The 27,995-nt window shown below is 43.0% G+C and overlaps 2 protein-coding genes across 3 annotated transcripts in view; both read right to left on the bottom strand.

Annotated features, from left to right (window-relative positions):
* Positions 1 to 2,767: 2,767 nt before the first annotated feature.
* On the bottom strand, positions 2,768 to 16,301 carry EEF1AKMT1 (EEF1A lysine methyltransferase 1). 2 transcript variants are annotated; one of them, XM_084506069.1, is made up of 6 exons: positions 16,244 to 16,276; positions 11,547 to 11,629; positions 10,184 to 10,337; positions 9,240 to 9,322; positions 8,275 to 8,555; positions 2,768 to 3,767 (listed from the first exon to the last, which is right to left on the bottom strand). In XM_084506069.1, exons 3-6 carry the CDS (start codon positions 10,331 to 10,333, stop codon positions 3,640 to 3,642), a joined length of 642 nt encoding a protein of 213 aa, XP_084362195.1. In that variant the 5' UTR covers positions 10,334 to 10,337; positions 11,547 to 11,629; positions 16,244 to 16,276; the 3' UTR covers positions 2,768 to 3,639. The 2 variants fall into 2 exon arrangements, with proteins under 2 accessions (XP_084362195.1, XP_084362194.1); XM_084506068.1 differs by lacking the exon at positions 11,547 to 11,629 and having other exon boundaries at positions 16,244 to 16,301.
* A 5,312-nt stretch (positions 16,302 to 21,613) lies between these two features.
* The window catches only part of XPO4 (exportin 4), a 77,893-nt gene continuing 71,511 nt past the window's right edge, over positions 21,614 to 27,995 (bottom strand). The window contains exon 23 of the mRNA XM_084506764.1: positions 21,614 to 27,156. Coding sequence (XP_084362890.1) covers positions 26,959 to 27,156 — 198 coding nt within the window. The 3' untranslated portion in view covers positions 21,614 to 26,958. The remainder of the gene's footprint in view (positions 27,157 to 27,995) is intronic.

Consider the following 27,995-nt stretch of genomic DNA (forward strand, 5'->3'; position numbering starts at 1 on the left):
ACACCCAGAAAGCATAAACACCTGCATATTTCTTCGGGATTAAGCAGCAGATTTACCATAGCTACATATTCCTGCTGGGTGGCATCAGCCACCACGTGGTTTTGCAGCACTTCTTTCTAAGGAGGTTGCAAAATAGGTGGAGGAGCAGCGACAGGAGCTGCTTCCCTTGCCCTGTGCAGATGGGGGAAGGCAGCCGTGCTGTATGGAGCCCGGCCAGCTGTGCCAGGTAAGTGCAGCAGCAACTTTAATGGGAAATGCAGGTCAGAGCTTAATCAAAGTGCCTTGGATTTCATGCCATGGCATTCTCAAAATGCTCCACCTGTCATCTCGGGGGAGATGTGGGCAGCTGTGGGATCTGCTCCTCCACCTGCAGCCGTCAGCCCGTGCGCACGATGCCGGGTTTCCCTTGCTGAGTGTCACCTTTGCACAGACACACGCGCTCGCATGGCGCTGAGGTGTCCTGCTGCTGCATGGCTGCAGCGTGTCATAACGCGTGCCTCCGCAGTCATAAACGCCTCTGGAAGAGTGGCATCGTAATGAAAACCTTACCACAGGCTGCTCCAAGAGAAAGGCAATCCCCAAAAGATCCACGGTAACGCCAGCCACTCCTCACTTGACACTGATATTTTGTTTTATAATCACGTTAATGAAAAGAGAGCTGTTTGCTGTTACAGAACATTTCTTAGAGTTGGCACAAAGTACAAATTCATTACGGATTTTTGTGACTTGCAGCCTCAGGAACACGGCTACTTCCCCGGAAAGGACAAAACCAGCTTGCATCCTCTCACTGACGAAGGCTGTGTGAATGCCACCAGTCAAGCTGAGCTTGGGCAGCTGCCTGAGCTCGCCAGCCTTCTAGGGGGGAAGCTGGTGGACAACGGGCTGCTGTATTGAGCACATCTACAAAACCGTACGTGTGCCCTCATGTTCATAACCACGCGTCTTCACAGAGCCTCTTTTCAAAGGGGCCTGACCAACGCGTGAGAGCAGCAGCTGCTTTCTTGGTGAACTGAATTTCTTGGTACAACTCAACGTTGTACGTTTTTTAAAAAAAAAAAAGTAATGGCTCTCTGATGAAATCGACAAAACTATCTTTCAGTTCTGTTGTAGAGAGCCCAACAGTGCAGCTTTAGCAAAAGGAAGCAGACAACTGCAGGACATTACCAGCAAAGCAGCAACACATGTGAAGCTTGTACTCGCACAGCACGTTCTAATTTAGGTGGGCAGAGTATCGTCAGCTCTGGCAGCCGTACTGTACCTGTCCCATCTGAAGCCTCCATGCAGTTAGAAATAAGTTTCAGGAGGTGCTTCACGTTGCATTGCTTCCATCTGCCTGGTGTGTAAGACATTTGTGGTAACAAACACAAACCAGCCTCCAGTTGTGATTTGTGCCCATGCCTACGCATTTAACCTTGGTTTACTTTCTTATTTTGGAACTGTCCATGTAACAGCAATGGCTCAGGCTCCAGGAACACTGCTAATAACCCCAGCTGGGTGTCACCTGAGGGCAGTGATTTTCAGGGGGAATTCAGGCTTTGGTGGGCTCAACAGCAAGGATGCCTTCTGGTTTGAACGGCAGGACAGTATCGGCCACAGGTGTGCAGTGACTCAGATCTGCCTCAGCTCTCCATTTTCCTGTGTGCTCTGCCTCTACACTTCCCTGTTGCCAGCCACCTGATGGAAACCAGTGCCTGTGAAAGAAAAAACTGGTACCACGAAACTCAGGAACACTATGGAGGGGGGAGGCACAGGCGAAAAAAGTGAGGAGGGAAAACTTACAGAGTGAGTTCACCACCACAAAATAAATTTCTTAATACGTCTTCTAGTTGCTTCATTTTGTAGATGCAGCATTTCTGTTAGCCTTTTACGTGATCCCAGTATATAAATATGGTATGGAAAGACAAGAAGACAAGTACATATGTTCTGTGTATTTATAGCTGATAAAAACTGGAGTGCCTTGCAGTTTAAGAACCAGCTTTCACCCAAAAATGCATCAGCAGTGTAGCCAAGAAGTTAGAGAAAATTAGCTTAAAAAATTCCAGTTATCAAAAAATCCCTACTATCACAAAGGAAAGTTTTTCTAATGCATCATCTATTGTAACTGAAATTGCTTGAAATACAGCCAAACCCTTTTATATAAAATTTAAATTTGCCTGTTAGAAACAATAGGAGTTTATCAACACATTATGGTATATCTCAGTGGCCCTGTAAGATCCAGAAAGTTCTAATATGTTTCTATTCTACTACCATGCTTTTCTCTGTGGAATGGGAGACAAAGATAAAAATGGGTATTTGGGAAAAAAAGGTCTGTTCTTGAAACTACAAACATGACATACCCATACATCGTTGTTAACTTGGTAGTGAAATCAACTAAAATGTAGGCACTGCATTGAATTTTGAATTGAATTTTTGAATTTTGAATTCAATTCCGTTTTTGAATTGAATCCATTATGATTCAAGAGTTAATGGACACATGAAGGTCACATTACTACAGAAGCAGGATCTCATAGCCAGCAGCAAAGGTAACAAAGTGAGAACCCATGAACACAGTTTGAGGCACTAATGCAAGCATGGGTTAATTTCTGGCATTTTATTACTTACCTCATATTTTAGGGTGATTTGACCTGACTAATGTATAGGATCCCTAGTGAAAGCAAAGCTCTCTCTTATGGGGAAATCTGTATTGTGCTTTTTTCAAGGAGACTTCAGGTTTATACCAACCTTTGGAGATTAGCTTAGCTAGAAAAAAAGGTCTACTTGGTTTTGGTTGTTTTTAAAAAGTTCAGGTTTTGTTGCTTATGTTTATTCTGTATCACAAAATAAATGCATTGCACTTCTGCAAACAGATGTTAAACACTTTTTTTCAAGTACAGCACACATACACACACAAGTTTATACGGTGATAATTGATGACAAAATAGATCTTATCTTTTACAAAAAGAAAGCGTGGGTTTGTGGCAAAACTTTAGAAAAGGTGAAACAACCACCCAATTTTTATAAAAAGCCAGTCTGGCAACAATAACAGATAGTAGGTCTTATCTTACTTGGCAGCTCTTAAGTAGTTCTGATTATTAAAAGCAACTGGAGAGGCCTCCCCAGAAGGAGACCTGCTTTCTCTTTAGTTACCCTTTATAAAAATATCAGCCTGCTGGACAATGAATATGAAAATAAATGACATGTTGAGAACCAACATGTCTCAAGGTGAAAGGAGACCAATGATCATGTTCTTTCAATCATCCACTAGCTACTAAGCCATCAGTTATGATGCAGATGACGATTCTGATGTCCGTGAGGAAAGCACTTGCGTGGTGTTATAAGTCAACCAGCTAAAATCACTTCAGAGATGTCACTGAAAAGTCCCTGAATGGTAAAAACTGCTGGTTGGAATGAAACTCTAACACAGAAGTTCCCATTGCCCAGCACCGACATTGTTTGGTCCCCATTTACCTACCAGGTAAGATAAAAACACACAATATTTGCAAATGCTCACAGCGAGAGAGGCTATCACCCCACATTGATTAAATTTAACCCAGAAAGTATCCCTTGGAGCTGAACGTTTCAGCATGGAGAAACGTGGAGTCACTGAGAAAAACATACAAAGGAACTTGAGTGAAAAAGTTCCAGATCTTCCTGTGAGGATCAATCCAGTCCAGAAGCATAGTTCGTGTAACATCGAAATTCATTAGCTAAATTTCGAGAGTGTTTTGGAATAAACTTGCATATCTTCACACCAAGATGCTTTGCTGCCTGTTCCTCCATGACTGCACCTGCACCAAAAATAATTAGTATTTGGTGAGAAACACAGCAACAGAACGTTTGGTCTTTTTGATTAGCTCCTCACGAATGCGTATGCAGAGAACCAGCTTTTTTGAGGGAGCAAGGCTTAAAGCAGTGACACCTTCAGCTCTCTGACAATTGAAGTTGTTGGGAAATCTAAATCTGAAAGAACTGAAGAAGCTCCAAGGAAATGAATGTCATAAAAGTTTCATAAAAATAGGCAGAAGGAAAGATCGGTGCCCCCTTTATAAAAAACAGAGATTTGAACTCCATCTTCTTGCTACATGCCAAAGAATTACATGGTGGGGAGCCATGGGAAATGCAAACAGATTACATGTACTCCTCTATTTAAATAAACCACAGCGTGGTATTTATAGCTGCACATTGAGAAATCACTTTCTTGAGCAGTATTTGTCAAACTTTGTAAACTGAAGGACCACCTATCCATTTCAGAGAAAAAAAATCTGAGAGCTATCCTTGTGCATAACTGCCATTTACAAGTAAACAAAGAAGTAGGCTTTCTACGTCCGCATACTATTTTCATTTTTCTCTATTTTGCCTACTTGGTCGACTGCCCAGAATTGTCTGCATGTATGGTTTTTGTCCTTTGTTGTTTTTGCAAAAGTTACTTGGATGTTTTCAGATGTTTTGTAATCAGATTACAGCCTTAAGAACCACCAGGACTAAGGCAGATACTCGCAGCTTCTTAAAACCTGCGAGTGCATCTTCATGAAGAAGGACTTAAAAATGAAGAACTGGCAGGGCTCATTGAGAGGGCTTTAAACTAGGTAGGAAGGGGGATGGGGCTGAGGCTAGGATTGTTGAGGCTGTGCCAGGGGGAACAATGGCAAGGCCGGAGGATAAGGCAATGGCCCAGCTGAAGTGCATCTACACCAATGCACGCAGCATGGGTAACAAACAGGAGGAGCTGGAAGCCATCGTGCGGCAGGCAGGCTACGACTTGGTTGCCATCACGGAGACGTGGTGGGACCAGTCTCATGACTGGAGTGCTGCAATGCCTGGCTATAAGCTCTATAGAAGGGACAGGCAGCATAGAAGGGGTGGTGGTGTGGCTCTCTATATTAGAGAGTCTTTCGAGGCTGTAGAACTCGAGGTTGGGAATGACAAGGTCGAGTCCCTTTGGGTTAGGATCGGCAGGGACAACAAGGCTAGTGTCCTGGTCGGGGTCTGCTATAGACCGCCGAACCAGGATGAGGAGACGGATGAGGAATTCTACAGGCAGCTGACAGAGGTTGCAAAATCATCAGCTCTTGTACTCGTGGGGGACTTCAACTTCCCTGACATATCCTGGAAGCACAACACAGCCCTGAGAAAGCAGTCTAGGAGGTTTCTGGAGAGCGTGGAAGATAGCTTCCTGACGCAGCTGGTTAGTGAGCCTACCAGGGGAGGTGCCCCGCTAGACCTTCTCTTCACAAACAGAGAAGGACTGGTGGAGGACGTGATCGTCGGGAGCTGTCTAGGGCAGAGTGACCACGCAATGGTGGAGTTCACTATTCTTGGCGAGGCCAGGAAGGGGACCAGTAAAACCGCTGTATTGGACTTTCGGAGGGCTGACTTTGAGCTGCTCAGGACATTGGTTGGTGGAGTCCCTTGGGAGGCGGTTCTGAAGGGCAGAGGGGTCCAGGAAGGCTGGGCGCTCTTCAAGAGGGAAGTCTTAATGGCGCAGGAACGGTCTGTTCCCACGTGCCCAAAGACGAGCTGGCGGGGAAGAAGACCGGCCTGGCTCAACAGAGAATTGTGGCTTGATCTTAGGAGGAAAAAGAGGGTTTATAAGCTTTGGAAAAGTGGGCAGGCCACTAAGGAGGACTTTAAAGAAGTAGCGAGGCTGTGCAGGGACAAAATTAGGAAGGCCAAAGCTCATCTGGAGCTCAATCTGGCTACTGCCGTTAAAGATAACAAAAAACGTTTCTATAAATACATCAACACAAAAAGGAGGACTAAGGAGAATCTCCATCCTTTACTGGATGCGGGGGGAAACTTAGTTACAAGAGATGAGGAAAAGGCGGAGGTGCTCAATGCCTTCTTTGCCTCAGTCTTTAGCGGCAATACCGGATGTTCTCTGGATACCCAGTACCCTGAGCTGGTGGAAGGGGATGGGGAGCAGGATGTGGCCCTCATTATCCATGAAGAACTGGTTGGTGACCTACTACGGCACTTAGATGTGCACAAGTCGATGGGGCCAGATGGGATCCACCCAAGGGTACTGAGGGAACTGGCAGAGGAGCTGGCCAAGCCACTGTCCATCATTTATCAACAGTCCTGGCTATCGGGGGAGGTCCCAATCGACTGGCGGCTAGCAAACGTGACGCCCATCTACAAGAAGGGCCGGAGGGCAGACCCAGGAAACTACAGGCCTGTCAGTTTGACCTCAGTGCCAGGAAAGCTCATGGAGCAGATCCTCCTGAGAGTCATCATGCAGCACTTGAAGGGGAAGCAGGCGATCAGGCCCAGTCAGCATGGCTTTATGAAAGGCAGGTCATGCCTGACGAACCTGATCTCCTTCTATGACAGAGTGACGCGCTGGGTGGATGAGGGAAAGGCTGTGGATGTGGTCTACCTTGACTTCAGCAAGGCTTTTGACACCGTCTCCCACAGCATTCTCCTCAAGAAACTGGCTGCTCTTGGCTTGGACTGGCGCACGCTTCGTTGGGTTAGAAACTGGCTGGATAGCCGGGCCCAAAGAGTCGTGGTGAATGGAGCCAAGTCCAGTTGGAGGCCAGTCACTAGTGGCGTCCCCCAGGGCTCGGTGCTGGGGCCGGTCCTCTTTAATATCTTCATCGATGATCTGGACGAGGGCATCGAGTGCACCCTCAGTAAGTTCGCAGATGACACCAAGTTAGGTGCGTGTGTCGATCTGCTTGAGGGTAGGAAAGCTCTGCAGGAGGATCTGGATAGGCTGGACCGATGGGCTGAGGTCAACTGCATGAAGTTTAACAAGGCCAAGTGCTGGGTCCTGCACCTGGGGCGCAATAACCCCAAGCAGAGCTACAGGCTGGGAGAGGAATGGTTGGAAAGCTGCCAGGCAGAGAAGGACCTGGGAGTGATGGTGGACAGTCGGCTGAATATGAGCCAGCAGTGTGCTCAGGTGGCCAAGAAGGCCAACGGCATCCTGGCTTGTATTAGGAACAGCGTGACCAGCAGGGCTAGGGAGGTGATCGTCCCCCTGTACTCAGCTCTGGTGAGGCCGCACCTCGAGTACTGTGTTCAGTTTTGGGCCCCTCGCTACAAGAAGGACATGGAGGTGCTTGAGCGGGTGCAGAGAAGGGCGACGAAGCTGGTGAGGGGCCTGGAGAACAAGTCCTACGAGGAGCGGCTGAGGGAGCTGGGCTTGTTCAGCCTGGAGAAGAGGAGGCTCAGGGGTGACCTTATTGCTCTTTACAGATACCTTAAAGGAGGCTGTAGAGAGGTGGGGGTTGGCCTGTTCTCCCACGTGCCTGGTGACAGGACGAGGGGGAATGGGCTTAAGTTGAGCCAGGGGAGTTTTAGGTTAGATGTTAGGAAGAACTTCTTTACAGAAAGGGTTGTGAGGCATTGGAACAGGCTGCCCAGGGAAGTGGTGGAGTCACCATCCCTGGAAGTCTTCAAAAGACGCTTAGATGTACAGCTTAGGGATATGGTTTAGTGGAGGGCTGTTAGCGTTAGGTTGGAGGTTGGACTCGATGACCTTGAGGTCTCTTCCAACCTAGAAGATTCTGTGATTCTGTGAATGCAGCTGGCAAATCTTCCAGTTCCACTGCTGCGATCACCGATTTTTAATTCCTCCTGCTGCATTTCAGTGCCTAAGAACCAATTACCTGAATCACAGTGAAGAGTCCTCGTATATTCATTCACATTACAATTTCTATATTTACCAGTAAGGAGCCAGCGATATGAGAAAAAGGAAGTGTATTTTTTGTGTTTTTCTTTTCATGGCTTAGCTAAAAACATCCCACTTTACTACACAAAGGCCATTCCAACCTATATTTGTCCTTCTTTCTGCTTAGCTCACCTTTGTTTTTCTAAACATACAGTAGCTGAAATCCTGCAGCTACGGATATGCTTAGGAATCATAAACACATTGCATTATTTTTTTTTAATCTTTTTAGATTTTAATGGTAGGTTGCATCTATGCTTGTCATAGCCAGATTTCAATCACTACACTTGTAAGAATGCCCCTTTACAAGAAAAAAAAAAAAACATTTCTGAAACTTTGCAGGACGTTTTTACAATTCTTCAAAAATTTAGTAAAACTCATAATGCCAGAAGAAAAAATGTACTGACTTAATGATTAAAATACACATCCCTTCAATGAAAAATAAAGGTTGAACTAAAGTATTCCAGTAAAACATTATCCCCTTCAGGATGCACATTCTTCCTAGAATTACTTATAAATTAGTATTACTGAGTTAGTATTTTTTCTCACTGGAGTAAGTTTGTCCTTTGAGAGGGAAAAAAAACAGATGCTCAACAGTGACCTAAATATTTTATTAATTATACCTGTGCAAAGCAGAATCTTTCCTTTCGTTAAGTATCTGATGGTCTCTGCAGTCTTTTGAAGACACTCCTCAGACAGGTAGGGCGGATCTGCTATTACGATGTCAAAGCTGTGTGGCAGGAGGTTTTCCGGTAAGTTCAAAGGGTTGTTGTAATCATAGAAGATAAATTCTTCACCATATACAGAAAACCTTCTGTCATACTCCAGAATAACCACCGAAAAATCTTTGTCATCCTGTTCCTTCAGTTTCTGATACACGCTTGGTGCACTAACACAGGCTATCCTGAAAAAGAGAGAACTACTTAGAAAATTGATTTTAAAAGGCAACAAACAAAGAAATAATTGCAACAAAGACAATTCCATGAGTTCTTAGGGCTGCTTTGGGAAAACATTTTAAGCATTTGTCCCAGAAAATGTAAGCTATTCAACCTTAAATCTAACAAATAATTACTTTGTAAAAATCAAAGAATGGAGCTTTAACTACTCAGGCCATTACATGTTCAGCTTCCATGCCACACAGAGACCTTAACTACAGAGAAAAGCTTATTTTAGAACAAGGAAATATATTGAAATTTTAAGTTAAAATTGAAAAATAATCCTTACAGGAATAGGAGGAAAAACAAGTTTTTCCATCTGTTCTGCAGAAATGTATAAAAACAGAGGAAAGAATTAGAAGTCATTAATACGCTCTGGAGCTCATTATATTTCTCAGAAATAAAAAAAAATAATAAAAAAGAAAGATTTATAATAAACTTTGGCAAGGCAGAGGCTACAGCATTCAATGAAACACTAAACTGTAAGCTCAGTATGAACTATTACCTAACTAAATAATGGCATTTCTGCTGCTGCATCTCCGCCAACTGCTGAGGCACAAAGAGTAAGGAATTAGACTGCACGGTCTCCCTGCATAAATGAAATAATTACATAAAAGGCATGACAAATCTACAAAATAGACATTAAAACCTACCTGCCACCTTTCCCAGCTGCCACAATTGCTTCATTAGCCAGGCACGATGCAGTTTCATCACTGTACCAAAACTGGCTCAGTTGCTGAGAAAAATAACGCACAATTATAAACATCAAACCTGACTGTGCTATGTACAGTTAGGTGTTGTGAGTCCTATTAGAAGAAAACCAAAACCCACAACAATTTCTCATTTCACAAACTACAAAGGTGACAATTTTTCTGAGAGTCTTTTTACTTCCGTAAACCAATGGGAGGCAGCAGGTAGCTTACACTGTGTGCTTCCACAGCACTTACCATGGTATCAGGAAAACCAAATAATGCAAAATCACTAAGAAGGTTAGTTCAAACCCTTCAGATGTACAGTATTTATATACTCTTAAATTGAATTAGTTCAATGGGAAAGGAAAAAAGAACTCGAAAAATGACGGTATAGAAGGAAATAAAGGATAAATGTACTAAATCAGAAGATACGAGAAACAGGAAGGGGAGGGAAAAAAAAAAAAGAGAGAGCCCAGAGACAAATCCAAAGTCAGTCTGTTAGAAGAAAAAATGCAGCAAGGCAGCCACCCACAAAACCAACAAAATAAACACAAATAGAAATACGATGTGAAAGGAAAGAACATTCAGCCTCGTTACACTGTGTTGCCTCAAACTGAAGGAAGAATCTTCACTACCCTCACATGCCAGGCTGGAGTTAAAAGTTTCCAGAAGGCACAGAGGCTTCTGTTGGAAGCTTTATTCCTTCTGTGCATGTAATTACCCTGATTTAATATTAAGGCAAATAAGCTTGCAGTGTTATTGTCCATAAATTGTTTTGCCACTCTAGGAACATCTTAAGTGTTGCCCTTTTCATTTTATTACCAATCCACAAAAGAAACCCAGTGAGGGCTGTTCCCCTGTAACATTCACTAACTGTGCTTCATTCACTACGTTTAGTTTCTTACCCAGTTTTCTTCTATCGAGCCAACAGAATATTGATTAAACCCTTGGGAAGTCTTCGTGCCCTCCCTCTGCTGCTGTTCCAAATAGAACTCCTGGAGGGCAGCCAATGTATGGGCTGAAAGCTGGGGAATGTCATCATCATCATCATCCATTTTTCTAGACATCAACCAGAGGAAAAAAAAACTAATTAACCATTTTCAATAGTGGAAGCTTTTAATAACGGCCCGCTCTCCCAAGGCAAAGCAACATTTCCTGACTTTGCAGGCTTAGTCTAATAGCTAATGAGGAAAGCCTCAGAACAAGAGAAAAATATATAACTTTTCCAGAGAGAATTCAGGAACTGGTCCCTTTCTGTATCACACGGATGTGACTTGTATTCTTACAGGAATGTTGTCGTTACAGTTTGTTATACCCTGCATCCATACACCACTTTTGTTTCAGCTTGCAGGAAAAGGCTATAGTGGATTTTGCAAATACTGTAGAAATTATGCCCTCCCCTCCGAGACATAACGATAGCTACTGATCATTTCTTGCCATGCTGAAGAGGCACGCACTTCTGACTCAAAGAGAAGTAAACTCTTGTTCTAGGATCAGCATCACCTGGCTTCACCTCTCACACCACAAAATGGGTCCCGAATGCCAGGAACCTTCAGCAGACAAGACGCTCAAGAAGATGTTTTCCTAAGGTACCACTGTGTGACTGACGATTTGTGTATTTTACATGTGAGAACATGGGCACAGCTCGTACCCAAAGGGCACGGTGTGCATTAGATGCCGAGAGCAGCTGTTTGCAGGGGTCTCAGAGCTGGGCACCCCCTGCACCTCTCGGCCACGCACTGCCAGGCAGTAGCCCAAGCCTGCGAGTCCTTCCCAGAAGAGACGGTGCCACCTCGTGGAGCCAAGGTGACAACAGCAGAAATCAAGCATGTGAAAAGCATGGCAGAAAACTTGGAAATCCAAGATTCTTCCCTCAGGAAACCAGCTTTTTCTGCATCTGTTCTAAGAATTCATTCATCCAAGGACTTCAGCAGGAACGGGTGTGCACCTTCCTTCATGCAGAGGCCGTGTGTGGTGGAGGCTTGCCATTTGAATTGTACATAACTTGGAAAACTACGAAAATTTAATCTGAAGTAGAGCTGCTTACATTTGTTCCTCTCTCTGCTCTCGCCATTACAAGGAGGACTCCAGAACTCACGGCCTCCTCCCCTTCAGCTCCCTCCTGCAGCGCTTCCCGGACGCTTCCTAAATCTGTTTCTCCTTACTGACTGAAAAAACAGTGCCATAGCCTGCTGCTGAGAGATAACCCATCGCTGTTCACTAAAATATTCACTCTGCCATCCCAGTGACACAGTGCCTGCCACACGCCTTGAAGCTCCTGGCTCCTGCTGAGCACTGTGCCGGTGTCCCTCCGTCCCTCAGAGCCTGAAGGCCTCACGCCAGAGGGGATCCTGGAGTCAGGGGGCAAAATGGCTTAGTTTGTTCTTATTGCTTGGTGAATTAACATAAATGCTTTGAAATTATTATTTATATTACTAAATTTCATATTATTAATATAGTTTCCTAATAAAATTACCACAAGTTCACACAGAACAGAGTTTCTAACAATGTACAATGCTAACGTCCATTTAGGCCCTGTACAAGAACCCTTTTTGCTAGGACAGATGTTCCAAGTTTAAAACTACTCTTCATGGACCAGATGATCTTGAAGGTCTTTTCCAACCTTAATGATTCTGTGATTCTATGACTTTCTTTTTATTAAGTGTATCATAGATGCAGTAATCTGTTTTTCTGTTATCCCTAAGGCAAGCACACCTCTAGGCTTTGACACTGAGAAACCAAAACTGATGCAAACTTGCAGTTCTTAAGTCAAAACCATTTTGATTTTACATTCAGTGAACCCATACAGGCATTCGCAAGGATTAAATCTATGCCCGTGAAATGAAATCCTCGCAGATAAAATTGCTGATGAAGCGATTATCCATTGTTTCAGTGGATGGAAAGGGATACAACCACAGGCATCCTTTTTCTATAAATGCTATTTTAGCTCCTTTTTCATAGTCTTCCTTTTGGTTTGTAAATTAAAGCTTTAGGAACCAAGCAGCAATTAACTGTGAGGCTGCAAGGAAAGGTACCTTAGAACATATGGTAGAAAAATCATTAGGTACATCTATTAAGAATATCATCAAAAAACAAAACCTTTTTCTGAACAGATGTACATTGTCTACATATACTGACTTAAGTCATCAGCATGAAGACATTTTCTTGCACATGAAGTACATTAGAAAGCTATTAAAGTGAGTTTATGTGAACAAGACTTGTAAATTCCTTTGGCTTCAAGTCAGTAGAAAGTTGTACTACTTGAAACCTCTCTATAGCCCTCCCAGAAAGTATACTGCTCACAAGTCCAAAAACAACCCTGAAAGTTTTGGGGAGGATGGGAGGAAGCAGAGGAAATCCATGGCATCTCTAGCACTATCAGTAGGAACACCAAGTTTAAAACTTGCTGTGTGTTAAGTCTTCTTTACTATTAAGTTTTAGACTTAGTAGTAATAGGGCTGCATTTGCACCTAATTAAAAAGCAACACAATAAGGAATCAGATCTCCAAGAGGTTGGAGAAGTAAGGCTTGGGGTGAAGTTAAAGGTCATCTAAAGGATAGCAGGAAAAAAAGGGGTTAAGCACCTATCGATAGAGAGGAGCATAAATAGGCAGGATTGTGTTCATGGGATAGATGTGAATGCTGCTGGCCTCTGAAGGGGCCGATTTACCCAGTAAATGAGAGAAATTATGGCAACTGCACCGTATGACCCACAGCTCGCACAGTGCAGCGGGCAGGATGAAGGGGGAAGGTGCCTGCAGCCTCCTCAGTCCCTTGCCCCCTGCACAGCTGAGTCTGGCTCTGACCAGCTGACAAATGTCCAGGTAAACATTGCTACTGTGTGAAAGTTCCTCAAAGAAAACAGAAGAAAGAAAACAAGAAAGAGGTAATCATAGCAAGTGAAAACAGTAGCACTGAAGATCCCAGCGCCTTATCTACATACGAATACTTTATGATTTAACACTGGTTTCCAGCTCTCATGTACGAAAACCCTAATTTTATCTAGCCAAGTCCTAAAATAGAGAAAAAAATAAATAACAAGTTAGGAAGAACTTGTTAGGATGGAAAAATTAACTCAGAAATTCCTTCAGTCTTTCACAGTCTTCCCATACCCCGGTACATTTGGTCCATCCATACCTATGAAGCTGTGGTCACCTGCAAAGCAGTGTTCTTTGAGCACAGAGCAGCTGCTGTGTGCCAGTGTAACCATGCCCCCATGCACAGAAGCGTGGAAAGAGAGACACTGGGTTTGCTGAGGCAAGGTGAGGCCATGTGCCTGTGCACCATTGCTGACCTCGTAACTATAGAAAATGCAGCCGGATCCTTCCTTAGCCCCTTAGACCTCTTACCAAGAATACAAATGCACATGCAACTTCAGAAAAGACTAGGGGCCCCTGGAGGAGCAAGCGCTGCCTGGGGGTGAACAAGAAGTCCTGACCAGAGGGACAGAAACATTATAAGGCTGAGCTGGGGCTCACCACCATAAAACACGGAGTTATTGCACCCTGTTCAAACCCCAGTCACTAACATGCACAAGGACCCAAACCCCAGGTCTCCAGTGACAGGTGAGTGGCCAAACAGGAACTCTAAATCGCAGGTGGGTTTGGGGGGATCCTGTCCCAAACACAGTAAAAACGCAGAGAAAGTATCTCCCCTGTTGGAAACAATTATTGATGTCTTTAAATCCAAGAAGCAGCTGAGCGAGAGCTCAGCTTTTGCTCAAGTGTCTGGCAAGTTACCTGAGTGTTGCCAAATGTGCTTTCATGAGAACAACTGACAGGACAAAATGTATCAAGTACATCAGTCCAAAGTAATTTAGACACAAAAATCCCCCTTGCTCGCTAGTGTGGTCTAGCCAGAAGAAACTGAAAAAGGCTCGGCCATATGTACATCTGTTTTGTAGTCTTCCTAATGCGGACCAAAACTTCTCAAACCTCAAGAAGCTACTCGCTTCCTTGCAGTCAGCTGTGAAGTTTTGGAGCCCAGGTGCCATACAATGATCCAGCCCCTGAAGGGGATGCCAATTTGTGGAACATCAGAAAGGCAGACCTGACAAACCTACACGCAAACCTAAAGCAGTTTTCTTGTGTTTCATCGAAGAGGGAAGGAGGATGTGTGAAGCACAGGCAGACCTGAGAAGGGCTCCACTGAAGGATCAAGTCTGGAGAACTTTTTATTTACAACCACACCAAAAGGTTCAAAAGAAAAGCTGTACTGGTTCAGATCAAAGGTAGATAGTGGTAATTCTATCTCGAAGGTAGCCAAAAGCAGCTGTCTCAGAGTGAGATTGAGGCACGTACAGGTGATAATTCCCCACTCCACACTCTGCCAGTCTTCAACTGTTTTCCACTAAGGATATTTCTGCATCTGAAGTGATTCTGTGAATGTAGTTCTCCAAAAGGCACTTGTGCAGCATCCCTTAGATTCATATAAAGTTCTTTAATTGATAATGCCCCCTTTTTAGAAGTTACATTTGATGGAAAACTGCCTCCTCTTGCTGTGAATGTGGCTACTGGCTTCACATGATGTGATACTTCCCTTACAGCAATAGAAAGCAGACATCAGAGCCCAGTTATTCCCCACCTCACACCGCTCCACATGCTGTTTCACAGACACCTGGAGGTCATCCCCCTTTCCTCAAGTCTTTCCATACATTTGCTGATCCTTGTTAAACTCTTCTAATACACCCCTTCTTTGGGTGAGGGAACTGGAATTGTAGGCAGTATTTAAGCTTAGGGTGATTACACACTTACACTATCCTTTTATAATGTTTTCTGTTAGATATTTTTAGGAAAATAAATAGAATATATCATTTAATGGCTGCTACCACACATTGATTTGATGTTTTTGGAGAATTACACACCACAACCACAAAGTCTCCTGCCTGAGTAAAGAATGGCTTTTAATGCGAATGTGATTGGGAAGAACTTGTGAAGAAACTGAAAAAGACCTGGAAAAATAGCGTCTGCAGGGGGGTATGTATGAGGAATAACTAACTTGAGAGGGGACTGGCAGAGCCTGTTAACTGTAAGAGGCATGAACATCACAGGCACAGACCTACTGTTGTGTTTTCCAAAGCAAGAACTGGCAGGCAACAAGTGTGGCCTCAGGATCCAGGTTCACCAGGACAGCAAGGTGCTGCCTGGCACAAGGTACAGCACAGCTGCAGAATCCCTCCTACAAGGTACACTAGAAATTGATGCTTGGCAGCACCTTGAGGTGAAACTGGAGAGCTCAGAGGTGAGGGGCGCAGAGGGTTACTCAGTAAAGAGACCCCTTAGGATTCAAAAAGTGACTGGGAGGCTGGGCGGCCACTGGAAGAAGAAAAGTGAGATACATCCCAGCCCGACCCGCTTGCTTTTCCACGAGCATCGTCTGATTTTTGGGATATAGAGGATAGCAGGTCAGACACAGAACTGGTTACCCTGCTATGTGTGCGTACTAAAGAACTGCTCCTGACTAAGGAGCTCTTCCTCTCACAGAGTGGCTGAGGCTGGAAGGGGTCTCTGGAGATCACCCAGCCCAACCCCCTTGCCGAGCAGGATCACCCAGAGCACATTGCACAGGATGGCACCCAGGCAGGGTTTGGATATCTCCAGAGGAGACCCCACAGCCTCTCTGGGCAGCCTGTCCCAGCTCTGTCACCTCACAGTACAGAAGTGCCCCCTCAAATTCAGCCAGACCCTCCTGTGCTTCAGTTTGTACCCAGTGCCTCTGTTGGTGGGCACAACTGAACGCAAACCGGCTCCACCCCGTCCCCCCATTACCGCACGGCACCAGGGATGGCAGCCCCGGCCCGGCCGCCCCGCGCCCCCTCAGCCCCCCCCGGGAGGCGCAGCCCCGCCGCACGAAACCCCCTTCCCCCCGGCCCCCCCCCGCCCGCCATCACGGCGGAGGTGAGGCGCGCGGACGAGCACCGCGGCCCCCCAGAGCCGCAGCACTGTGGCCGGCCCGAGCCCACTCACCGGCACCCAGATCCCTCCGCGCACGCAGGCCCCGCCCCAGCGTCGCGCGCAGCGCTGCCGGGCCCCTCCCCCCGCCGCTTCCCGCTCTTTCTGAGGGCTCCCAACCGTCACCGGCGCTGCTCGTTAAAAACCCTAAAAAAAAAAACACCCTAAAAAACGTTTTTTAGGGTTACAGCACCCACGCCTGTCCCCAGACACCGCCCCGCGGCTCTTTGCCGTCGTTCCCCAGGCATTTCAACCCCCTCGGTGGTTCAAGAGGCTTTAACACGGTCTAATAGTGCTTTCAGGGCTGATCACTTACAGTCACCTGACTGAAAATAAATAAATAAATAAATAATCTGCAAAGAGAGCGTAGCGAGGGCTGGTACAAAATAATCGATTAACTTGAATTTTTCCAGGTTTCCTGATGCTTTTATCATGTCTTGTTAGCTGAAATCCTACTCTAAGGCTCCCTTTCTTGCACACAGACAGAATTTAAGCTGTTTGATAGAGTTTCATAAGATAGCAGTTTTAAAAGTATGTTCTTCATTTGAATCAATTCATTGCGTCATTCCCTTTGGGCATTCAAAGTTACTTCTCTATGACCCTGTGCAGACATGATGTGCTTTCTGGTACTCCTGCTCATCTCTTGCTGTCTGAAGACAAAAACTTCCTCACCACTATTTTTCTTTTCTTCATTGTTCTTTACAAAGTCAGGTCTTGCCATGTTATTTTGTTAAAAGCATTTTCATGACACTAGCGTTCTTGTTTCAGAGTTGCTCTGTGACTGCCCTATAAAGACTTTTTCCTTTGGGTCCCCATACCTACTACCTCACTATCTTCCATTTAGAAGCAGCACTTCTCATGGCAGTAGGGAACTGTGGGCTTGTTCATTTCTTTTTTAAAAGACAACTTTAAAAAGCCCGAACTTGTCATTCAGTGCATTACCCCTTGTCTGCTTTGAAAGGTCTTGCCAAACAAGGTCTCCATTCCAGCACGAAACGATTGTCCTGCATGGAGTGCACCCATACCCATCCGTATTACACCGCTGCAGTAATTTAAAACGACAAACACTCTTCCATGCATTGCTGCACAGCGACAGTGCATCTGTGTAACATTACTGAATGCAGCAAGAAATCAGGCTCAGGTCCTAGAAAATGACACTTAAATACCATTTACCCATTCCATGCAAGTTTGTAAAGCATTTTATGTGAAAAAGAGTTACACACAAGGCTGATAAGTAAAACTGAAGGATGAAAGGACAGAGGAGGTTGGGCAGACACGTACGATCAGTCCAGATTTCCTGGAGCAACAGTCCCCCGTGCACCTAATGATATTTCTGCGCAGAACAGTTACAGAGATCATGTAAGGGCACATGGGGGGGCTCAGGGAGGACAACATCTTTTGGGTTGTGATACCAGGCAGTCTTTGGCAGCAAACGCACAGCTCAGCACTGCTCAAATCCCTTACACGATGGTGCTAGCAGGAAAGCGCAGGAGAAGCTGGACTGACCCTGTATGAAGGAAAGTAAGTTATATCTTGCAATGCAGCTTCTTTGGGGATGTGAGGGCAAACCAACCATAAATATGGGAACACCATTACTAGGTTTTATTGTTTCTTAATTCCTTTTTGCAGGAAGGTGCTTCAAGTTAAACTACCTACGCTGTGGCCTTTCACCCGCAGACCCACGCCTTTCTTTGAAATACAGCAGCGCCAAGGGCATCTCTACGACTTCAATCTGATGATGTGGACCACTTCTGTCTTACTAATATATTGCTACTGCTCTCTGTTGGAGCAGCTCAGAAACAGAGCATAAAGCAGTTTTCAAAAATACAGTCTCTCCCTGGAAAGTAATAGCAACTTGCTACTCAAAAGACTTTTTGTGTTTCCGTGTGTGTGTTTTTCTTGTTTTATTGTCAACCGCATTGTTTTCTTTACTGATGAAAGTCTATGCCTTTGAGTCTTTCTGGAGCAGAAGCTATAGCCACGTGAAAGAACATTAGTTCAATCTCATTACCTCATATGAAAATAGATTATTAAATTCCAATTGTAGAGTCTGCTGTTGCCACTATTTAAGTCTAAAAAAAGAAAATCTTAATAGCTCTTTTCCCCCAGACGTTGACATTTTTAGGAATGGCAAACCACATTTCATTTGGAGGACAACCAAGCATGCAATACTTAACCATAGGAGGATTGCTTCTAGTGAACGTCAATATAATCCTACATCTGAGGATGAGAAATAACAGAAATATTCATCTTACAGAACAACCTGCAACATCTCATCTGTTTAAGAAAAGCTTATTGGTTCAACGCTGAGTTGTTCAGATGCAGATAAAAGGTGCCTTAGGGCCCAGTGGGGTAGGTCGGTGAGCCACGTGCATCGCAGCTTCCCCAGCACGTGGGGCATGCAGGAGTACAGGCTGGTAGCCAGCCTTATAGAAGCTTTCAGTCACTCTCTGAATTTAAGTACTGTAGGAAGTAGTTTTCATAAAGGCACGAGATACATACTAACAAAGAAACTTAATGGAATTGCGTGGCCAGAGCCTTCTCCTGTTTGCTTTTGCCTTCTCCCTCCCCCCCCCAAGATGTAATCACTCTGCCATCACAAGAAGCAGGAAGGAAAATATATAAAATATATTTAGCAAAACCAGTAAAATTAAAGTGGAACAGAAAACGCAGTCAAGTAGCAAACATTATGTACAGCAGCAGGTTTTACACAGTTTTTCCTACACATACCTCTGTACTTATTTCACACACACTTTTTAAGGAGAAGAAGAAAACAGAAATAAGCTAGTGTTACGAAAGAAAACATTATTTTTCTCCTGAACAGCAGGTGGGGTTTATCACTGTTTTTGCTTTTGAAACTCCAGTTCAGACTATATATATGTCTAAGAAAAATAAGAGGACACCATTTTCCCAGTCCCCAGATTAAAATTAAACTGTCCTCCTTCTACAGACCATACTGGTATCTTAAATACAGTCACGCTCATAGGATCTAGACATTATCTGGCCATCTTAAAGGATGTAGGTAACAAACATTTTAACCGAGATACAAAACAGGTATCTAATTTTTTTCCAGCTTTCCTGAGGCTGAGTGAAATGTTTAAATACATGTGCGCTTATCAAAATCCATGTTACAGTACATTTTTTTAACAGTAGTTTGTTAAGAAATCATGAAAGTGCATAACAGCCTAAAAGCAGGCAAAAAGTAGGTAGGAACAGTCTGTCCTTAAAACGGCAGAAGGACGCATGCCTTCCCCAAAGCAGTGTTGGTCTTGTGAGAGGACGTCAGTGATCTTCCTAAGGACTCCGAAGCGTGGCGGTGGGCTTTTGGTTTTGGTTTTCTTGCTCTGAGTTACAGCAATCAGGTGAGCGAGCACAAGCCTGCCAGAAGTACTGGTGCAGCACTAAAACTAAAGCCAACGTCCTGAAAATTTATTAAACCAAGTTATGAACGCAACTTTCATATCAGTACTCGTTTAGAGTCTAGTGATGACTTTCATTCGGTAAACAGCACACAGGGGGACGGATTGGAAGCGGCTCGAACACACCACAAACCCAAACGGCAGCACCCACAGCAATAAGTTAAAGCAAATCCAATGCACTCCTTCACAGCAGTGAACAGCAGGCCAGACACCAGGGGGGAGAAAAAAGGAAGCACAGCACACACCAAGCTGCTGCCTTCTTCAGAAGACAACACAGGATCTGAAAACCCAAATTCGGTAATATCTGATAGATGGTAAGGTGAAAACAGCTGTTCCATGAGATTCAGATAAGAGAAAGAACAGCAGTTACACATCAGCCACAGTGGGTACCTGCAGTGCTTTTTGGAGATGCCGATTTGCCTGGAATGATTCCCAACATAGGAAAGATTTTGTTATTTAATTAACGAACCTCACACTGATTGCATCATGTTTCATACAACTCAAAAACAGCACTCTCTTTAAAACCCAAAAACCTGTTAATGAATTGACAGCATTTACTAATCCTCATCAGGATGAGGCCAGTTACCAAATTATAGGTTAATGCTTGTATTCTGAACGTTTTTTTCTTCTTTCTTCTTACAGTTTAGCTTGATTTTTATTTTCCACAGCAAGGATGTGAACTTTTTACTTTCTTCGCCTCCTGCCCTCTTCCAGTTCACATCAGACCTCCTCCTTTGCTGATCTGGCAAGCTCCGTTCGGACCACTGAGGTTTCCTACTTTTTTTTGCTTATAATAAACGGCAATCAGTGAAGGAAAAACCCCAAATGCCAAAACCCCCAAACACCAACTTCGCCACATGCAACTGAAGCAAATGGAAATTTCTTAAAGGCAAAATTAACGGGTTTTGCATACACTTACAGAAACAAGTGTGAATAAAGGTTTTGTACCCAAGTCATTCAAGTTTATTCCAGACCTCAGATTTAAGGTAAAGTACTTCAATTTTCTACACGCAAGGCTCTTGGATACACTGCTGTTTTTAATCTTGCCAAGCTGTTTTCAGGGATTTGCTCAAAATTACCTTAGATGTTTCCGTCCTTCACAAAAACATTCACTGAACGAAGCCAGGCCAATATAAATACCTTGTTGCATGAATTTTACTTTCAAAACCAGTAAAATTTTAGTGAGACACAGAGCCAAGGTGTACAGCAAGCTGTCACCACCACAGCTGTAGCATGGTTTTACTTTCAGGATTTGTGTTTTGTTTGTTTCGTTTCTAAACTTGTGAATGAATGAAAGTAAGAGGGGAACAAAACAAAATAGCTGTAGCTCTTCCAGATGCAATTACATTATAGCACATTAGGAACTGCTGCCTTTCACCAAACTTTCCCAAAATACATCAAGTGAGATACTGTTGGATGTAATTTACACGAGACCCAATTTCAAGCTTGGAGAACATTTCTGTGCCCGCTAATCATGGACTGTTTACATTAAATCTGCACACAGAATTCAAGACCAGTATTCAAGACCAATATCAAGATCAGTATTGTTTCTGGGGGCACAAACACCCAATAACGGTGACCTGAAAAGTCACCATCAGATTTTTTTGTTTGTTTGTTTGTTTTTTTGAGGATGGAAATGAGAGTAATTTGCTTATATATTCACAGCCATTTCTGGTAGCTCACTGGTGCTCCCGCGTGAGATTCTCCTGTCATGCACCTGATCACGTTTTTTCTGTTGATGGGCAAACTCGTGCCTTAAATGCTGATATAAATCTAAAGTCACCCCATCAACTTTAACCAAACTACTGTTAATTCACACATCCAGAGAGCACAATCGTTAGCCTGAGTCTTCATAACGTTCCTGGGTTTGTTCCCACCATGAGGAGGCGTAACAAATGCTATTTCAGGGACTCATCACAGGTGGGATTTTAGAAAAATATAAACAAGAATACACACAAATCACACATGGCCAAACCAAAATAAAAGTCTTTAGTGGAAAACAATTTTATCCTCCTCCTGCTTATGGATCTTAAAAATACAGAAAGTGTTCATTTCAAAATTGAAAATTCAGTTGTGATAAGGCTTGATTACAGAGCCACTTCCCAAGTTTTATTGCAATAAACTGTGAAATATTTCTATGCAACTTCATATCTTCAACTGTACAGGTAAAACAATACTTGAAATTAACTAGCACTTCAATCCCTGCTTTTTTTTTTTTTAATATATAAACTCAACATAGTACTGAATTATACATTTAAAATATTTACACGTTTGACTGACAGCAGTACTAGCATTTATTGCCTTAAAGCTGCATGTTCACTGCATGGAGGTTCCTCATTTTGCACAAAGGGAACAAGGAAAGGAGGAGAATCTTATTTTTCCTAATTATAAAATCTAGGGTAGCTCAAGGGGAGACTGAAGTGTGCTGAGGAATGCTATTAGAAAGTCTGTTTGCTTCTTAAAATCAATTTCAAGTATCAAGCTGTAATAGACAGGAACATAAATGGCATGGGTGGTATCTTTCATTTGAGGTGGGAAGGGTTTTCCCAATGTTTTATAAGAATGGCTTAGAAGGGCATGGAAGGCAGGACAGGGAAAGGGAAGAAACAGAAAAGCAGAACCTGCTTTAACTCACTGAGGAGAACAGAAGGCCAGAAACACCTTGTTTCTCAGTTCCTAGGGCACCAATCAATCTCATATTTTATTTTTTTCCCTCTACATTTATTTTTAAGACAGGTGAGAGCTTAAGGCTCTAGATCAAATCAGAGTTTGCTTCATGATTAGTGCTAGGAAGCATTAATCTCATTTACCACAAGGAGGACTAAAAACAAATGTAAAGGTTTTGGGGGGGCCGGCTCTTTATATCTCCATTGATGCCACTAGGCTTTAGTTGTATTGAGCAGAACTTGAGTGACTAGCAGAGGCATGGGAGAAATGAGAGGTGTTTGTTCATTGCAGAAAAGCCTAAAAGAAAAGAAAAAAAGGCAAAAAAAAACAAACAAAAAACCTACCACCACAAGCAGCACTTGTCACAAGTAGAGGCACCGAAGCCTGAATACCTAACGCCTGTCCTCTTTCTATTTAGACCACAACTGAGGCACCATGGTGGGGAATCACGTCTCACTGAAGAAGAAACCACCACTTTAACTGGCTGTAACTGAAGCAGCTGCAGCACACAGCGAACATTTCTGCACCGCCGTAATTCCCAGTCTCGTGGAATACCGGCCTGCCACTGCCTCTCCCATTTTATAATTATCAATCTTCTGTTTTCATCACAGTAAATCTTACACCTCACAAAACTAACAGTAAAATATTTAATATTTACAGAGCATTTCAGATCCTCAATGCATTTTATAGGCATAAGCTAATCCTCACAACATCCCTGTGAGGTAGGTAAGTATCATCACTATTTTTACAAAGACATGGATTCAGCGACTTGCCAAGGACCACGGAGGACCCAGTGGAAAAACTGATACAAAATTAGAGGAGCCTGGCTCCTACTCCTGCGCTTATATTCATCAAGCTACTTCCATAAAGAACACCCCTTCTTATGTAATTATTCAACTGAAATTACTTGAAGTGTTTTATAAAAGAAATGCTGCACTTGTGTCTCTGAATAGTTTTTACAGGTCACAAATTAGAATTTACATCACCTCCTAAAGGATTACATTTTAAACGGACAACTGACTGTTCTGAGCAAGCTTATTTTCTAGAACTACATGGCTTAAATACGAAGGGATCTACCCAAGTAAACACCGGGGCTTCAGCAAGTGCTACGCACTAACCACGAGGTGACTGCGATTCAAACCCCTCTCTTTCAACTTGCAGGATTTGGACATGCTGAGAAAACAAGTTTCTCGTTCCTGAGGAAAACAGTGAGCCCTTTATCACTGAACAGTGAAACGCAAACTTCTGGGCACTAAGATGTGGCAGATCCATGTGGTAACTCAGCGAAGGTAGTTAAGGCATAACGCACGTGAAAGTGGAAGGTTAATGCAGTCCACTTCTCCCTGCCCACGTGTATCTGTGCTTTCGAAGTCTTGAATTTCATGAACCAACTGAATGGTCATGCTAGCCAGCAACTAAATTTAAAGGCTGAACAACAGAAAATTATTACACCAGCATTGGAAACAGTTCTGATGGTGGGGGAAGGGGCTGGAGAAATGGGAAAGAAGCTACTTGCTTTCTACTGTCGGAATGAAAACACTGGAGCAACGATTTGCTTTAGCAAAAAGAACGTTGTGGCTAGATAAATAATATTTGTTACAATTCCATCATGCAGCATTTATAATTCCCTTCAAATTGCTTTTTCTTTCCTTTCAAGAAACAGGTGCCTTTTTGAAACCATTATTCACTTTGCACAGTGAATGGAAAAATCAATGCAGTGATGATACCAACATTTCAGAACAGTTATTTGAAGTCAGCTCTCGGGGTCTACTGAAAATGGTCTGTGCCTTTCCTGTGGACTTGAATGAGCTTTTCCATCTAGATTTACAGCAACTGAACATGTAAAAGATCAATAGAGGTTTGTTTTGGATTTGGAAGGGATATATAAACCAAAAGATTAGGTAGAAGCAGCCACCTAGCCAGCAGGAGTATGAATTAGGAAAACTTATTCCTAGGAATCTTTTCAACAATTTCTTGGATGTCACCAAGTAGAGACATCTTTGCATTTGCTGTGAAAGAAACATAAAATGGCAAGGAAAGATCCACGTTGAACACACGAGAACAGAAGAAAGGAATTAAAACCAAGAAAGAATGTTGTTTAGCACAGCATTAAGCAGAAAAATTATACAACCCCCCTACTAGGACAGTTTCCCATTAAAATAGCATTGATTTTAAATTGAAGGGCAAAAGGAAGTTTTAAACAATCTTCAAAACTTGTCTTTGAAGGTAACATTCACACTTTAACAAGTTTTGATGGACAAAACATGCAGTGTGTCAGTGCTTGGTACACTGCAATGGGCCTGATTAGAGGAGTAATGGGTATGCACATCGCTTGGTTCTGAATACCATCTCAATTTGTACTCCCACTTACCAGTTACAATCCTCAAGAGAATTGCAAAATTTTAAAGTTCATAAATATTTAAAATACTGAGCCAGCTTTAGGACGAAAAAAGTGATAGTGGCAGAGCTAGCGGTAGAGAAAGTGGTGACTGGACTTACAAGTTATTCAGTCAGATCCAAAGAAGTTGAAGGTATTTGTCATGATCTCTTTGAAGACTCTGGGCTAGATACAGTCTACATCATGACAAACCAGCAGCTCTTACAGCCACTTCTGTTCCCAGGCTTTACTGCCCTTCATTTAAAAACAACAACACAAACCACAAAACAAACAAAAGTTTCACAACTGCTGCCCGATGTAATGTACGAGCCCAGAAGCAGTTTCGGAAAAATAGCAAAGATCTACACATGTTAAAAGAGATCGATCTGCTGGGACCGTTATCATTTCTGCAAGTGCACAGGCGAGAGATTTTTTGAAGAAATGCACTAGAGATTCAGGAAAAAAAAAATAAAAAAAGAGTGCAATACTCCTGTTCTAAAAAACGATGCGAATTACCTTAGAAATAAAATACTAGTTGGGAAGGTACATTACCTAACAAGTTTTGTAGTCACTTTTTAATGTGTAAATCTGCTCATTCACATAAATTAAGAGAGAAGTATAATGAAGAGGTGGCTTTTTTAGCCTTGTGGATCCATGCTTCAGAGAGGTATGGGTTTAACTGAGAAATAAAAAAAACTTAGGTCACTTATAGCACAGTATTACAGATCTGTCTTTTTAAAATTCTGGCTATTGTGACTAATTCTGAGATGAACAGCTGCAGAATGGCACAGAGTTGCAAACATGATGCTATACAGAGCCACGTAAAGGTGTATACTGTACATTTTATATAACTTTAAAAAACACATGGGAAACATTCAACAGCATAATCTAACAGAGGTCTTCAACAAAAGGGCCAACTTCTGCCTCCATGTATTTCCACAACAGATGTTTTAGTAGACATGCAACATTTGCGTTTGCTTCAGTTCCCTCTGGTGCACGACGGGAGATGAAATAGGCCTTGCTTTTGTGTTCGTGTGCTACTCTCCCTTGTTGGTCCACTATACTCAGGGCACTGTTCTTTGCTGTTGTAATAGCTAAAGTGCTGATATAAAAAGGATGAGCAAGAGCAGAGCAGCTGGGATGGCTCTGCAGAAGTGGAGCTAGATTCAGCAAAAAAAACAACCCTCCCCATAGCACTACACATCCCAATTACCTTTCTCAATTGGAGTCAAGTAAGCGTGGCCCTTGAGTGAAAGGGTTTGATGCCCCTGTTCTGGCATAATTGTTTTAGCTAATGCCCCAACTTTAAAATGATTGCAAGTCAGGAATTTACACCTTTTGAGTTGTTATTGCTTAAGCAAACAGTTCAGTGTAGAAATACATTGCAGTTGCGTGCAACCTGGATATGATTCAAAACAGATACTGAAAGTAAAACTACACGTGAACCTTGCGTTAGACACTCGATTCCAAAATGACACGTGTCAACAGGAAGGGCTGCAACAGGCACACAGCAGCTTAATGCCAACATCCTAAACCAACGCTGACGAGTCAAAACTTGCCTTAAATTTCTTAAGTATATGAACTTCTTTTTTTCTCTTTTAAATTAAGGCAATGAAATGGCTACAGTTCCTAAAGTTCGTTTCTAGGGGAACAAAAATATACACCTTCTTTCTTCTGAACTTTAGGCAGCAGAACGTAATGTAAAAACCTGCATTACAAAAACACGCAATGTCAGGTTGATATAGAAAAACAAAACTAAACACGAGTTAAAATACCATTTGGTTATTTTTTTCCCCATTGGAACACAAAACTCAAACTTTAGAGAGGAAAAAATAAAGCTTAAAATCAGCGAAACTGTTCAGAGCTTTTTATGCATCTGCATAAAACTCTAACATGATTCTGGGTAGAAAAAAAATCTGCACGTTTATCTGGCCACTCATTTTAAACCAGTGGGGGGGAAAAGGCACTGAATTTATTTTTCATTGTGCCCATATCTGTTTGCACATATATGGAAAAAATTTCAATTCAAATTTTCTGTTCATTCTCTCCCACACACAAGGATGACAGATTGCAGCTAACACATAATAGCAGAAGCTGATTCAAAGTTGACCTCTCCTATTCCACTGTGTTATGTTCTAACTTCCAGGCTCTCTAGAATCTGAGATGGCTGCAAAGAACCCAGAGACAGGTACAAGATTTAGTCAGCATTCAGCATTTCTCAGTGCATTTTGCAGAAAGGGTCTAAATTAGGCATAGAGTTTTGTTGTTTATTTTACACAGAGAAGTCCACCAACATTTGCCATAAATTCTTCTAAACTCTTTAAGAAGGCCATCTTCTGCTTACGGTCCAGTGTAGGAGGAGTGCTGCTTGCAGTAAGCTTGTTGAAGGCATCTGCTAATCGCTGGTAAATTACCGGATCTTGTTGAGTTGATAGCAATGTTTCAACTAGCTCTGAATATTCAGCCTGTTAAATAAACATAAGACCTATTAACTTAAAAAAAGGCAAAAAAAGTACAATATATACAGCTTCTCTCATCAGGACAAGATCCAGAATTAAAAGCTGTGACAGAAAACTCTCAGTACGTCTCCACCTATTATCCAGTTTCACCAGCTAGCACACTAGAAGCAACTACGGACTTGCAGCCTTTCACCTTCTCCAAAACAGATAAAAGTCTTTCAACTAGACCAGGTTTTAAGTCTTCTGAGCTTGGCCACAGTCCTCTGAAGTGTAGAGTAAGAAAACCTTAAGCATCCCCTTCAAAGTCCTTCCTGCCTTTTAGCATATGCTCATTCACATAAATGGCACTTCTCTTCCTTCACACCTGCCCCATGCTCAGTGTGCCATACCAACCCTTTCCTCCCAGTTTTCCTTTTTTCTAGATTCCCTTCCTTTCCTTAGGACAGATGGCTTAGATTTCTTTCTAAGAGTTTCCCACTTATGCTTACTCAGACAGCAATAGAAGACAAAGAAATATGTTAAGCAACTAGAAAGAGAGTAAAAGATTGGTTGAGGGTTTTGAGAACAGTAAAATGATCGCTGTTCAGAGTAACAGGCTCCTCCACTGCTGCAGGGAACAGGTAGCTACACACAGCTCCTAAAGAAGACTTAACAGAGACTATGGAGGCTGGAGCAGCAGGGGATGAGAATCTGTCACCATCCCTGGGGGTGTTCAAGGAACAGTTGGACGTGGTGCTTAGGGACATGGTTTAGTGGGTGACATTGGTGGTAGGGGGGTGGTTGGACCAGATGATCTTGGAGGGCTTTTCCAACCTTTGTGATTCTGTGATTCTATGATCATATTG

The sequence above is a fragment of the Aythya ferina genome (assembly GCF_964211825.1).
Source record: "Aythya ferina genome assembly, chromosome: 1".
In the NCBI taxonomy this organism is placed as follows: Eukaryota; Metazoa; Chordata; class Aves; order Anseriformes; family Anatidae; genus Aythya; species Aythya ferina.